This window comes from Protopterus annectens, chromosome 8.part0 (genome assembly GCF_019279795.1).
Source record: "Protopterus annectens isolate FY-2018-M chromosome 8.part0, PAN1.0, whole genome shotgun sequence".
Lineage (NCBI taxonomy): Eukaryota > Metazoa > Chordata > Ceratodontiformes > Protopteridae > Protopterus > Protopterus annectens.
In genome coordinates this window covers 1640853542-1640869816 of record NC_056741.1, presented here as the reverse complement: position 1 = coordinate 1640869816, position 16275 = coordinate 1640853542, and the positions used below count along the sequence as shown (strand labels likewise).

General features: G+C 42.6%; 1 protein-coding gene across 1 annotated transcript in view; it reads left to right on the top strand.

The window, feature by feature from the left end:
* Positions 1-16275, top strand: part of NCAPD3 (non-SMC condensin II complex subunit D3) — a gene marked incomplete in the record, with an annotated part of 2635837 nt that overhangs the window by 1226347 nt on the left and 1393215 nt on the right. Inside the window, 1 exon segment of the mRNA XM_044081165.1 lies at positions 9946-10137. Coding sequence (XP_043937100.1) covers positions 9946-10137 — 192 coding nt within the window.

The window sequence follows — 16275 nt, the reverse complement described above, 5'->3', positions numbered from 1 at the left end:
TTATCAATGTCAGTAAAAGTTAAGAATTGCATTACTTGTGGTAAGCAAATACCTCATAAGGATTTTCATTTGTACCGTATTCCTTGCCTAGGCCCTGATCACAACGTGCCTTGCTGTCGCTTTTGTGCTAAATTTAACCAAAGAACTATTAAGCGTCTGTATATTTTTGCTTCTAAATATTTTTGTTAGAGATTTAACTACCCTGAAATGTCGTCTGTTAGCAATCCAACTACCAGAGTTCACAAAAAATGCAAGGAAAAAGACAGAGACAAACAATTGAGGTCCAAAACCGACGACGAAGCTTCTCCTAAGCCAGTCGCTGGTTCGCCGGTACTCAGTGAGGCGCTTTTGCAGCCCCTGATACCTGCTACGTTTGAGTTGCAGGCCTCTACTGACACCCATTCAGAGCCTGGTATGCCGCGAGATTCTGCAAGTATTGAACCCGCGGATGTCTCTCCCTTGGATGGTTCCAGAGCCGCTGAGCAGGCACCGGCTTCTGAGGGTGTTTTCAGGCCTCAACATTTGTATATTAAACCGATGCCATCGTCTAAAACAAGGCCAAAACCAACTTCTATGTCTAAAAAAACTGACACATGAGCCACGTGCTTAGGCCCCTATGCCTAAAAAACAAGTAATCAAAATGGCTGAGAATTTAATTACCTTGATCAGGGGTTCCCAACATTCCCCCCCCCCCCCTGGCTAAGAGGCCTCGGTAAGGCACTGATTATGAATCTTCAGATCAGGTTTCCATTTCTTCTAATTTCTCTTCTGATTAGGAATTTTCTATTCCACCTTATGAGGACTCTGATGCAGAGGAATCCATCCCTTCTGCTTCTCCTCCTGAGGATTACTCTTTTGGAGAGACTTTGCATACTTTAAGGGAACATTTTCACTGGGAGAGTCAGGACTTCTCAGAATCAAAAAGTAGGCTTAGGGATTTTCTTCTTCCTCAGCATAGGCCTTTGGCAATACCTCCTGTATTAGACATGGTTGATGATGTGTTTTCGGAATCAAGCATGGCTCCTGATTCCCTGCCTCCAGCTCCTAGTAAGCCGAACAGATATTACAGGGTTCCTGACTCCCACAACTTTCTTTTCAAAAATCCTGGTGCTGATCCTGAGACTATTTCTCAGGGTCCCAAGGGTGTTAAGGCTTCTACAGCCAAAAGTCCTACCCCTTCTGATAGAGATTCCAGGGTGCTGGATAGATGGGGAAAGAAGGTTTATACGTCTGCTACCTTGGCAATCGGGTTTTTAAACTGCCAGTTTCATATGCTTAAATATCAACAGCATGTTATGGGCTTACTTAAACAGAAAATGATGTTGATTTCTGATTGTGTGAAAAATAGAGTTACAGGATTTATTGCATTCAGCAGAACAGGTTGGAAAGCATACGTTGCAATGTGGCTCTGATTCCCTGGAGGCCTCTTGCAGGGCCACTGTAACTGGATCTGTGATAAGAAGGCATGCCTGGCTCAAGGAGCAAAATCTGCCTGATCATGTTAAAGCTAAATTGTTGGATGCCCCTTTACAGCATGACAGTTTGTTTGGTAATAAGGCAGAAGAGGTTTTAAAGAAAATGGAAGACGAAGCTAAATCTATGCAAACTGTAAAAGATTTCTTGCAAGTGCAGCCACCCAGGTTAAGTAGGCACTGGCCTACTAAGAATTGGTCCTTTCCTGTGTCCAACAGAGCCACTCAGGGCAAACCCAGGTGCTCCAAAGGCTCCAGATATCAATCACAGGGATCTTACAGGTCAAAGCAATGGGGTGCCTCCACCTCCAAATCTGGAGGTGGTAAAGCACAACCCTACAGTAAGCAGTCTCAATGACTTTCCCCATGCCATCTCCAAGCACTTATCTTTTGGCAGCCCCCTTGGGGGGAAAACTAACGCTTCATGCTCAAAATTGGCATTTAATTACCCCGGACAAGTGGGTATTAAACATAGTATCCCAGGGGTACAGATTTCATTTTCACACGTTGCCAATTTCAAACGGATGGCCAGATCTGCCACCAAACCAGTGGGCAGAGGCCCAGAAACAAGTCATGTCCCTCATGGATATGGGGGCTATTCAACCAGTACCAGAAAAGGAAAAAGGACAAGGATTTTCTTCAGGGCTTTTCCTCGTACCCAGAAAAGACAAATCATGGCATCCAATTCTGGACTTATCAATTCTAACCACTTTCCTGGACATTCCAAAATTTAAAATGCTGACTTTGCAACAGCTACTGCTTATGCTCGGCAAGAATGCCTGGTTGGTAACTCTAGACTTAAGAGGCATACCTACATATCTCCATAAGGGAATCTTGCAGAAGATACCTCTGCTTCAAAGCAGGCTTTTTGCATTACCAATTCTCTGCACTGCCCCTTGGCTTATCTACTGCGTCCAGGGTCTTTACAAAGTGCCTGGCACCAGTAATTGCATTTTGCAGACAAAAAAACATTCAAATTTATCCTTATCTAGATGATTGTCCTTGTCCTCTGCCTGAATGAGACACTCTTCAACATCTGGCGTTTATAAAAAGGCTTCTAGCATGCCTAGTGTACACCATAAACGAAAAGAAATCACAACTGGTACCCTCTCAAATTAATTACATTCCTGGGTGCAAGCTTGAATACAACTGCCCAGATGGCTTACCTCATGCCAGACAAACAAATTCAATTGACAACATACTTCAAACAAATGGTAACAAAAACCCAGCTATCTGCAAGACAAATTCTGCAGGCTTAGGGGTTCATGGCACCTTGCATTCTACTAATTCCATATGCGAGACTGCATATGAGGAAACTTCAGTGGTATCTAAAAAGCTTATGGAGTCAGCATTGTCACAGCCTAGAAACAATGATTCCTCTCATTCCCTGCCTGCAACAGGAGTTTCTTTGGTGGACAGAGACATGCTACCAAAACAAGGGGCTCTCATTTATTCTACCCCCTGCCACCGAAACCCTAACTACAGATGCATCAGACTATGCTTGGGGGGCCCATCTGGCAGGGAGATGCATTAAGGGCAAATGGAGCCCAAACCAAATGCATCTACGTATCAACCAGAAAGAAAAGCTAGCTGTTCAGAAAGCTCTGACAGCCTTCAAGGACTTCCTTCATCCAGGACAACTACTGATAAAGACGGACAACACCACAGTTATGTGGTACATAAACAAGCAGGGGGGTACCCACTCCTACCCTCTTTGCAGACTAGCCTTGGCCTTGTGGAACCCAGCCTTGACTTAACAAATACGTCTTCAAGCTCAGTTCCTGCCAGGAAACAAAATACTCTGGCAGACGACCTAAGCAGAAATCTTATGGACCCGCACGAATGGAAACTGGATCCAAAAATCTTCAGCATGTTAACACAAAAATGGGGGAGCCCAGACATAGATCTATTTACTTCTCCCCAAAACTATCAGTTGGACAAATTCTGCACAAGAACTCATCACAAAAAAGCATGGAAAGTGGATGCTCTATCCTTCAGCTTGAAAAAAAAAATATCAGTATATGCCTTTCCCCCTCTGCCTCTACTCTTCAAGGTCTTACTAAAAGTCAGACAGGAAAAACTAAAAATGATTCTGATTGCTCCGGACTGGCCTCACCAAGACCTGTACCCGCTTCTAAGGAATATGTCACACCTTCCTCCGTGGTACTTGCCTCAAACACCTCACCAATTTATTGTCTCAGCAGAACTATCAAATTCTGCACACTCAGCTCCAAACTTGCAGCATGGATCATCAACTAATTTTGCCAACCACTTCTCTCAGTAAACCTGTGATGAATGTCATTTTGGAGGCTGGAAGGCCTAGTACTGGAAAATCTTATGCCGACAAATGGAAGAGATTCTGTGCTTGGAACCAAGCACAAGGAATAGACACGGCAAAGCCCAATATTCCTCCGGTTTTGCAATACTTAACTGAGATGCTTCACAAGGGCCTATCTTTTTCTTCTATAAAAATCCATGCCTCTTCCATCTCTGCTCATTACAACACAGAGCCTCCCCTCCTTTCACATCCCCTGCTAAAACAGTACCTCAGAGGGGCCAAAAATTTAAGGCCTCGCAGGAGAGCGCCAACTCCTGCATGGGACCTCAATTTTGTGCTGGAAAAACTCACCCTACCTCCTTTTGAACCAGCAGCTACTGCGGATATAAAATTTCTTTCTTGGAAGACAGCTTTTCTTTTGGCAGTCATTTCAGCTAGAAGGGTTTCAGAACTACAGGCTCTCATGGCAGTGGAGCATTTCATTATTTTCTATCCGGACAGGGTTGCCCTCAGGACCAATCCTTCTTTTTTGATTAAGGTGGCTCTTAACCAGACTATTCACCTGCTGACTTTCTTCCCAAATCTGCAGAACAAGGGGGAGCGGATTCTGCATTCACTGGATGTACACAGACAACTAAGATTCTACTTAAACAGGACAAAATCTAAGAAAGTCTGAGCAACTACTGGTGGCATTTGCTGCAGGATCAGAGGGGAAGGCTATATCGAAGCAGACTATTTCTAAATGGATAAACCGTTGCATTTGTTTTTGCTACTTGCACCATGGTAAACCTGTGCCCAAGGGGATCAGATTCCATTCCACCAGGGCTGTCTCTACTTCAGCAGCTTTTCTCCGAGGGCCCCTACCAGAGACATTCTAGAAGCTGCTACTTGGAGCTCAGTCCATACGTTCACAAAGCATTACCATTTACCTCTCTTTTCTAAATTCAGGGCAGGCTTTGCTACTGCAGTCCTACAGGGCCTTATAGTTGCCCCTAATGCTGTTTAGTTCCGTCCTTCCATCCATAGCTTTGAGATGCTATCCAAATGTAATGACTGCAACAGTGAAACACAAAGAACATAGTACAGTTGTGTACAATTACCATAAATGTAGATGTTCGAGTGTATTCACTGTTGCAGTCCGGATTACCCACCCGCCAGCCCCCTTTCTATACCTTTTCTTTCCTTCACTGTACTCAAAAGCCTTTGTGGTGTATTTGCTTTTAGTTGAAGGTAAATTTTGTTTTCTACAGTGCATTTATATATTTATAGTTATATACATATATATTTTTGCTCCCCATTTGGGGGGGGGGGCACCTGACATCTGGCGCAAGAAAAACTGATTAAAATGGTGACGGCTGCATGTTTTATACCCCTGACGATCTGACATCATGGAAGAGGAGACAGCAACCGATGCAGGACCCAAGACTTTGTTATTCAGGCCAACTGAGGGCAACCTGCCAGCAGATTACCCAAATGTAATGACAGTGAATACACTCGAACATCTACATTTATGGTAAGTGTACACAACTGTATTTTCTTATTGTCATGAGTATAAACTTTATTACTTTGTTCAGGTGTTTGATTAAAAGTCTTGCCAGTGCAAGGTGAGTGCTTTTCTAGAGAAGACGATGCTTCCTTCAGTAGCTTAAGGGACTTTGAGAGAAGAAAACATCATAATGTTTATCTGTTAGAGGATCTTTCTAACATAGACGAGACATACTGTTCTTCATAAGAATGATGTATTTCAGGGATGGACAGGTAAGAATTCTTGAGTTTTAGGCTCAGACAAAAAGCCTTCATTGTGGAACCCTTCCACATGACTGGAGGAGATGCTTTGCATTCCCTTAACTCAAGTGTATTAGATCTCTGTTGTAGGAGTGCCTGCCATTGAGTCACGTAAGCTGCTGCTTCATGTATCCAGTTAAGCATGAGTTTTGCTAGAAGTGGAGAAACCCTGTGTGGAATGGGCTAACCTTAGACTGGGACTGGAAGCACTGGATTGCAAGAGACCAGGAAACATTGTGTCAAGAGAATTTACAGAAATCATGCAAAAACATTTTAATCCAAATTGGCACTACAGAAGAACTAAACTTTCTTTTCTGTTGCAGTTAGTGTTAGTGTTTTGAATGTCTTTTGAATCATTTTGATAGCTTAGTCAGTGTAAGTCAAACAGGTGGTACTTCAGAGTTTTCTTTAAAAAAGAAAAAAGAAAAGAAAAAAATGTATTTATTTATTTTATTTTATTTTACATTTGTTGACCGGGTTAGTCCAACTGGATACATGTCCATTTTCAGCAGAGGCCCGGGGAGAAAAGCTCCACAATAAAAACAACACATAAATTTACATACAGATAAATTCACATTAACACAATAAAAAGAACACATACATTTACATACAGATAAATTCACATTAACATGATGTGTAAGTTACAGTAGTATGGATACATTTAGCAACAGAGAGGTTAAGATTATAAACTGAGAGGAGAAGGATGTAACTTATCCCACAATAAGACCCTAGCCCTTATGAGGTGCAGCCAGGCCAAGAGGAGCTAGAATCCTATGAACGAGCAGAGATAAAGGCTTGGTGATCAGAGGAGTTACAATTGTAGGAAACTTAACGAAGAGAAGAGAGAGAAGCCCTTAGTTATTAGTATGTGGGTGGTATGAGACTTTTAGGATTAGTCTGGATTAGCACATGGGCATAGCCATTGTGACTTAAAGAATTCTTTAAGATTATTTTTGAATTGGCTAAGTGAGGTAATAAGTCTTAGGTTATTAGGAAGGGAATTCCAGAGCTTTCCTATGGAATTGGCATAAAGAGCATCACCACCCGAATTATTAGATTTAGTGGTTAGTACCAGTACACTATTTGAAGATCAAGGGCAGTTGAGATTGGAGTAGGGAGTCAGAAGTTTATTCAGTGAGGGGGTTTTATCTGGTTCCTTAATTATTTTAAATGCTTCAGTGAGTTGGTTAAGTTTGAGAAAATTAGGCAGTTCTAACCAGTCAAGTTTCCTTAGGTTAAGGCAGTGGTGAGTACGATAAGGTGCTCCTGTTACAAATTTGGCAATATGGTTATAGGCAACAGAGAGTTTATTAACCTCTCTTTTATTGAGGAAAGAAAGTACCGGAGTGGCATACAATAGGGTGGAGAGGAGGTGCGTACGTGCAATGGTTAGTTTGGCATTAGGGGTTAGAAAGTTCTTAATTCTGTACATAGAACCGAGTTTCTTATTTACTGACTTTATGGTTTGACTAATGTGCATATCAAATTTAAGCTTGTGGTCAATAGTAACACCTAGTAGTTTGGTGTTGGTGACAGGCTCAATGATGGTGCCATTAATGGATTGAACGTAGAAGGTCCTATTATTAGAAAGTGGAGGGGGTTGCCCTAGACGAGTAGCTAAGGTGGGGAAAAATAGTAGTAACTTAGTTTTTGTTGGGTTTAGGATGAGTTTCCATTCGGTGAACCATTTTTCAACTGCAGCAAAGCAGTGTTGGGTGACTACTTGGAGATCATGGAGAGAAACATCAGAGCAGATCAGGGTAGAGTCGTCTGCATATTGAATGCAGGTGGCCTTGGGGATGACTGAGTGAAGATCATTTATGAATACGGAGAAAAGAAGGGGACCAAGTATAGAGCCCTGGGGAACTCCTATGGTGTTAGGTAGCAGGTGAGATAGCTTGTTTTGCCACTGGACTGCTTGTTGCCTACCAGAAAGGTAAGCATTAAACCATCTTAGGGCTGGGTTATCGAGGTGTAGGGTTTGAAGGGTGTGGAGCAATAGCTAGTGATTGACCATGTCGAAGGCTTTTGACAAGTCAAGAAAGAGAGCGGAAGTTATTAGTTTGTTATTACGGTTGTTATTGACTGAGTCAACAAAGGAAAGGAGGGCAGTGGTTGTACTATGATGGGGTCGAAAACCATGTTGAGTTTTGGACAAAAGATTGTTTAGGGTGAGATAGTGAAGGAGTTGCTTGTGAACACACCTTTCCATAATTTTTGCTAATGGAGACAATATTGCTATAGGTCTATAGTTCGATGTTTCCATGGAGGAGCCACCCTTATGAAGTGGGATGACATATGATATTTTCCAAATGGAGGAGGATGGTGGCCTGTGTTATAGTTCTGTTAATCAAGATTGAGATGGGATAGGCTATAACATCTGATGCTATTTGTAGGTATTCCGCTGGGAGACGATCAGCCGATAGGGTGGATGGTTTGTTTCTTCAATAGGGTTCTAATGTAGGAGGTGGATGTTGGTTGTAAGTTAAAGGAGGGTAGAGATTTGCCAGTAGCATTAGTTAAGGAGGAGGAAGAAGTAGTTAGCTGGCTGGCTAGGGACTGGATGGTCTCGGTGAAAAAAAGAGTTAAAAGTATTGGCTACTTCTTCAGGATCTTTACCAATAAGTTTCTCAGGGGTAGGGGTAGTTGATTTCCCAAAATGGAGGAGGTTATTAAAACCTGCCCAGAACTTCTTTGGGTTATTCTGGTGTTTATCCTGGAGGTGACAGAAATAGTTCTTTTTATCCCGGGTAATGTCTGTTTTCGTAGAATTTCTAAGCTGCTGAAATTTGATGCGATCTAGAGGTGCTTTAGTAGCTCGCCATTTATCCCAGGCCTGGTCTCTAAGTTTAATTTTTGATTTAGTTTCTCTAGTTAGCCAAGGTGCTATCCGTTCCTTAGATCTGATTAGTCGGTTTGGTGCATGAGAGTCCAGTATGTTTAGGAATGTGCCATTAAAGTATGTCACACTCTCATCTAGGGGTAGAGTTTTTAGCATGGACCAGTTACAGGATTTAAGTTCTGCTAGGAATTGTGCTGGGACAAATTTCTTCTTATTTCTAACAAGTCTATATATGGGAAGGTTTGTACATGTAAATTTATGTTTTATTATGAAAGTGACAAGGTGGTCACTGAGGTCATTGGGGAGGGTCCCAGTGGTATATTTATGTGTGTCTTTATTAGTAAGAATCCAGTCATTGGTGCTCTCTTTTTGTTGAGCATTTCCAATTCTTGTTGGAGATATAATATTTTGGGAGAAACCATGTAAGGTAATGGGCAGGGGATTCGTCTGAGCAGAGCAATGGGACCAGTCAATATTAAAGTCCCCTAGTACAATGGTTTCTTGAGGGTAGTTCGTGGCTAACCAACTTAGAGCTAGCTCCAAGGTTTCTAAGTTCTTCCCAGGTGGGATGTAAACTACAATAAGATTGATACTTTTTTGGATGTTTAGGCATATCTTTAGGGCAATTAGTTCTATATTAGAGACCTTGGGAGGTTGTAATGGATTCATAATGATATTCAATGTACTTCTAAACATTACAGCTATTCCACCACCCCTTTTTTTATCCGATCAACCCTTAAAATATTATACCCAGGTGGGAGAATCTCTTCATCCTTTGTGGTTGGTTTGAGCCATGTTTCAGATAAACACATAATGTCTGGGAGATGTGTGGCTAACATGGCATGTAAATTATGAACCTTGTTATTTATACTTCTTAGATTAAGATGGAAGATGAGGAGGGAGCTAGTATATCTTTGAGCTAATTTTGGGGTGACAGAGTCTAGGTTAGTGTTGGGCCTGGGTTAGGGTGCATGTCACCATCTTTAGTAATGCATTTTTTCAGATGGTCTAAGAGTCTTAGGAGTTTGCATAGTATCTTTAGACCAAGTTTTGTAGTGGTTACTTTAGGGTAACATTGGGTGAGATGCACACTTTTAAAGCCTAGAGTTGTAGCGGGGTAGTAAGAGGGAGAAATCAGATTAGGGGGAAGATTTGTGTGATTACATGTGTGACCCTTGGGGAAGAGAATTCCCAATAGTGTTTGGTTTTCATACCTCAATAAAAAATAAGGGATAAATAAGAGTAGAACTATAAGTGGGATGGTAGAAGTCATAACTTTACCCATGTTATAAAGAAAGGATAACATATAAAAAAAGAAATGTAATGCAGCTATAACAAAGCTTTTCATCTGTATGTTTTATACTCCTTTTCTGCAGCCATACATTTGTTATTTCTAACCTGATGCTTTATTGGTAAGACCTGAAATTGCAGGGTGCAATTATATGCACTGCGCTGCAGTAGTTCCATCACCTGTTTACTGTAGATGTAAACTCTGCTAAACTATTATTGGTTAGGGAGATGAAAAATATTGTTGCTACAATGTAATTTCATATTTTTTTTTTCTGCAGTCGTTATTTAACCAAAGCATTTTATATATGGGCCAAACAAGATAAGTTCTCTGCTACCTTTATAAACAACTTGATTTCACACACTGAGTCGGAGCATTCACCTGCTGCATGGATGATTCTCGCAAAGGTTGCAGGTTGTTCACCAAAACTTAACTATGGAAAAATATTGGAGACATGGGAAGACATCTGCAGGTTAGTAAGCATATTTCTTATTCTATATGTTTTCGCATTAATGGATGGCTAGCTAGCAGGACTAAGCTCGCCAAATTTACTACATTGAATATGCAGTGATGTAGTTTCGTGTCATGAAATTTTAAATTTTCTGTAGCTGGGTATGCTCTCTTGTTTGGCAGTATCCCTAATTGCTGATAATTTGCAGAGTTGCAAGACTTGAGAGTATGGAAGCACATAAGACCCCTGAGAGTACTTAAGTATTAACACCTCTTTGCCACTAACACTTGTCCTAGCCCATAAACCTTGTGATGGGTGACCCCTCCTCCACGGAAACTGTGAAGTTACAGGCTCTGCATTTAAGTTGACTGTCAAGTCCACTGTCATTTTTAGATGCTTGGGGTGTGGAATTTTTAGATAAGATGAGAAACCTAACCTGGATAGTCTATGTGGGCGTCATGAACGTCACTGCACACCCACCCACAAATGCCTCCTGCCGACATCGACTGGTTGAAATATAGCCTGCAGAATTCTCTTTACCTTTTCACTTATATGGGCAAGCTACTATATGACACACCTTCTGGGTTTTTCAGTGCCTGAACCGTTAAAAACACTGGGTTGAATGGGTTATACTCAAGGCTTCATTTCTTTGCACATTGCAACCCGGCAGTGCAGTTTTATTAAACTCGTTTTGTCTTTCACATTAATATTGTCAGCTCTACTTTTCATTTGGCAAAGACAATGCTTCTAGGTTTTCTCTCAAAACTTTGAGTAGATAGTTCTTGGTTTTGTTTGCAATTTTTGCCTTTTGTTGTATTCAGAGCCTAGCATGGTTGGCCACTTGTACTCTACTTAATTTTACAGACAAAAGGATATTGGTAATGAGTTCATTTTTGGAACACAAGTTTTGTTTTTTTTTTTTTTTTTTATGCATTGTAGTTTTGATATTCTCTCCTTTAATATTATCAACTTGCATATCTTTATTAAAAGCACTATTTTTCTATTAAAAATTTCTCATACCATAATGATTGTCCTTTTGGCAGTTTATGTAACCTGTAAGACCAATTTGATCTGTTTAGAAATAGTTTTAATTAATTAAACTAACTAATTAAAATTAATTTTAACTTTCCTCTAGGAATATAAAGAGGGCTGGCACTTTTGCCTGAACACCAACCCTTGGGATGCTTGTGTTAGCATATGTATCTGAAGGGAGTTCCATACGTGATCATGTTTGCAGGTCAAAACAGGAAATGCTCATATGAGCGAACGCTCTTTGAAGCTGTGAATAACAGCAAACGCCGAAATGAATGAACATTGATGATGTCCTTCAAGGATGCATCTGCAGTCCTAACATATGGGTTGTCCTGCCTCAGGCAGCCCTTCGGTCGGCCGGATTCCAAAGTCTGGGTCTGGCCTCGGCTGATGTCGCACTCCACCCGACGTCATAGCTGCTGTGGTATAAAGGCATCAGCCGACGCCATTTTCCTCCGTCTTTCTTGCCGCGCGGTGCCCGAAGCAGAAGCTGTTCGCAAGTGCTGGTCGGTCAGATCCAGAGATTTCTACTACCTAAGACTTCTAAAAAGCTAAGTACCCCGTTGGGGACTCTTTCTTGCCTCAGCCGATGTCAGACAAAGTAAATAATTGTTTAACTTGTGGGAAACAAATACCTCATAAGGATTTCCACTCTTACTGCCTTCCTTGTTTAGGCCCGGACCACGACGTATCAGCTTGTTTAGCCTGTGCTTCTTTCAACCGACGGACGCTTAGACGTCGGTCGGAGTTTGCAGAAGAGTTTTTTGGTCCCGCTTTTGCTTACAAAATGCCGTCGGAGACTCCGACAGCACAGTTAGTTAAAAAACGCAAGGAAAAGGACCGACACTCGCGGTCCGCGGTTTCGGCTGAAACCACGATTAGGCCAACCACGAGTGTCTCGGTTTCGGCTGAAACAGAGTCCTCGGTTCTTCCTTCGGCCGAAAACAGGCCTCCGGTAGCCGAGGCTTCACAGAGCATGGTTGAATCTGCTTCAGAAATTGTTCCTACAGAAGCAAGCACCCAGGATTTATCAGATACTATTCCTTTAGACATATCTACCCCTGCACCTGGGGCTGCTAGACCCCCTGCATCCATGTCTATCAAGGCTTTTGCCAGGGCTAAAGCAGCTAAATCTTCTAAGGCCTTACCTGCTAAAATACCCTCTCACGGGCCTACCTCTAGTTCTCAAATGCTCAGCCAGGCTGAGGATCTCATTTCTTTGATCAGGGGATCCCAACCTCACCCAGACAGGGCCTCTCAATCCCCTCCAGAGAAGAGGCCTAGGACTGAACCCCCGGAACCTGTTTCCACTGACAATTCCTCTGATGACTCAGATGTCTCAGACCCTCAGGAAGGCCCATATTCTCCTTATGAGGATTCTGATGCAGAAGATTCCATTCCTTCTGCTTCTTCTCCTGAAGAATTTTCTTTTGGGGAAACCTTACATGCTATGAGGGAACACTTTCAATGGCAGGGCCAGGATTTTTCAGATTCAAGGAAAAGGCTAAGGACTTTTTTACACTTACCACAGCATAGGCCTTTAGCCATTCCTCCAGTACTAACAGTTGTTGATGACGCATATAATGATGCCTGTACTGCCCCTGATTCTCTTCCTCCGGCCCCTGCCAAGCCTGACAGATATTACAGGGTCCCGGACACACACTACCATTTGTATAAGGCTCCTGTGGCAGATCCTGATACCATTTCACAGGGCCCTAAGGCTGTGGCAGCTGCCTCTGCCAAAAATCCTCTCCCCTCTGAAAGGGAATCTAGGTTTATACTTCTGCTACTCTTTCGGCCAGGGCCTTAAACTGTCAATTCCACATGATTCAGTACCAGGAATTTTTGTTAGACCAGCTAAATAAAAAACTGTCCTCCCCTGAACCTATAGACCGCAAGTCCCTTCAGGAATTGGTACATAACTCTCAGCAGGTCAGTAACCATTTTTTAAAATGTGGCTATGATGCACTGGAGGCTTCCTTTAGATCAGCTATGACTGGAACAGTGATTCGAAGGCATGCTTGGTTAAAAGAACAATCCTTACCAGATCATGTTAAGTCAAAACTCCTAGATGCCCCTATGGAGAAACAAAGTTTGTTTGGCTCCCCTGCACAGGAGGTTCTAAAGAAGGTGGAGGAAAAAGCTAAATCTGTCCAAACAGTCAAGGATTTCTTACAGGTCCAACCTCCGAGGTTTAGCAGAAATTGGCCTTCGAAGAATTGGTCTTTTCCAGACACCTCTAGAGCACAGAGAGGCAGAAATAGACGCCCAAGAGGCAGAGGGCAATCCAGGGGTGCCTACAGGGGACGTCAGTGGCAACCTACCAGTCAGAGAAGTACTGCCACAGATTCAACTACAACCACTTCCACTGGACAGACACAATGACTTGGCTCTGATTCCGCCTACCAGGGAACAACTGGAAGCACCCTTGGGCGGAAAACTAGCTTTATTCTCCCACAACTGGCACTACATTACAGGAGACAAATGGACTTTACAAACAATAGACAAAGGCTACAGGTTTCACTTCCACACTCTACCAAAAAAGAGAGGAATGCCAAACCTACCACCAAGCCAAAAAACAGATGCTCTAAGACAAATCAACAACTTACTAAGGATGAGAGCTATAGAAAAGTTACCTATGGAACAAGGCCAAGGATTTTACTCCAGACTTTTCCTTGTACCAAGAAAAGAAAATCAATGGAGACCTATTCTCGACTTGTCCGCTCTGAACACATACCTCATTGTTCCAAAATTCAAAATGCTGACCCTCCAGCAACTTCTTCCCATGCTGGGCAAGGAGTCTTGGCTGGTGACTCTAGATCTCAAGGAGGCATACCTGCATGTCCCTATACGACCAGATTGCAGAAGACACCTCAGATTTCTTGCAGGATCAGAGCATTATCAATTCTCAGCATTGCCCTTTGGCTTATCTTCTGCGCCCAGAGTATTCACGAAATGCCTGGCATCAGTAATTGCTCATTGCAGGCTTCAGGGAATTCAAATTTACCCATACCTGGACGACTGCCTAATACAAGCGGACAACAAGGCAAAATTAATAAAAGATTTGGAAAAGGTCATACAATTGTTGCAAGCCTTGGGATACACAGTCAACATGCAAAAATCAAGACTAGTACCATCCCAAAGGATAACATTCTTGGGTGCAGAACTGGATACATCAACTCAGATGGCTTTTCTCACAGAAGAAAAACAAAAGCAACTCCCAGTATATTTCATGACATTGACAACACAAACTCAGCTTACTGCAAGGAAAGTCCTGCAAGCCCTGGATTACATGGCATCCTGCATAATATTGATTCCGCATGCCAGACTACATATGAGAAAGTTGCAATGGTACCTAAGGAATGTATGGTCGCAACACAAGCACAGTCTAGAAGCCCAGATTCCAATAATTCCATGCCTGAAGCAAGAATTCCTGTGGTGGGCTCAGGCCTGTCGGTTGAACAGAGGACTGCCTTTCCACAAACCTCATCCAATCCAGACTATCACCACGGACGCCTCAGACCTAGGCTGGGGGACACACATGGTGGACAAGTGCATACAAGGCCTATGGACCCAAGACCAGCTGAATCTACACATAAATCTAAAGGAGATGCTGGCAGTGAAACATGCAATCCAAGCATTCTGACCATTCCTTCAACAAGGTCACTTGCTGATAACGACAGACAATACCACAGTTATGTGGTACATCAACAAACAGGGAGGTACACACTCATATCCTCTATGCCGGATGGCAATGGACCTGTGGAATGTGGCCCTGAATCTCAACATTCAACTCCAGGCCAGATTTGTACCAGGAAAAGAAAATTCACTGGCAGAGACCTTAAGCAGAACTACCACGGATGCTCACAAATGGATGATGCATCCAGATATCTTCAAAACCATAACAAAGAAATGGGGACTACCAGAGATAGACCTGTTCGCCTCCCCACACAACCACCAATTGAAGAAATTCTGCACAAGAGCATACCACCCACTTGCTTGGAGGGTGGACTCCCTTTCCTTCAGCTGGAAAAACCTGACAGCATATGCATTCCCACCTCTTCCTTTGATGTACAAAGTCCTACTGAAGATCAAAGAGGATCAGCCAAGGGTAATCCTGATCGCTCCAGACTGGCCGAGGCAACATTGGTACCCGCTGCTGAGAAGCATGTCTCGGACACACACTTGGCCTCTACCTCTATGTCCCTTACTCCTAACACAGAACAACTACAAGATCCTACATCCAAACTTGAAAACACTGCAGCTAGCTGCTTGGAATATTGCATAAGACAAAATAACCCAGATTTATCTCAGAGGGTTAAGTACATTATCCTGGAGGCTCGCAGACCCTCCACAAGAAAAACTTATTCAGCCAAATGGAAAAGATACCTCATGTGGAGTGCAGCAAAGGGGGAAAATGTCTCACTGGCAAACATAGCACATATCCTGGAATACTTAGCAGAACTGTTCCACAATGGCCTGTCCTACTCTTCCATTAAGATCCATGCATCAGCAATCTCAGCAGAATACAACATGGATCCTCCTGTCTTCTCTCATCTTCTACTCAGACAGTTCTTGAGAGGAATCAAAAACGTAAAGCTTCCAAGGAAACCACCTTTACCTACATGGGATCTCAACTTTGTGCTGTAAAAGCTAACACTTCCCCCTTTTGAACCGGCAGCAACAGCAGATTTACAGTTCTTGTCTTGGAAAACTGCTTTCCTGCTAGCAATTACTTCAGCAAGAAGGGTATCTGAATTACAGGCATTAATGGCAGTACAGCCCTTCCTTATCTTCCATCAGGATAGAGTGTCTCTGAGGACCAACCCTACCTTTATGCCAAAAGTGGTCTCCAGAGTATCATTGAACCAAGCAAATCATTTACCTACATTCTTCCCCAACCCACAAAACAGGGGGGAAAGACTGCTACATACCTTGGATGTGCACAGGCAATTACGCTACTACCTGGACAGAACTAAGACCAACAGAAAAACTGACCAACTTTTGGTAGTATATGCAACAGGAATGCAAGGAAAAGCAATTTCAAAACAGACAATCTCAAAATGGATAGGAAATTGCATACGATTTTGCTACTCTTTTCATGGAAAGACAACTCCTGAAAATATC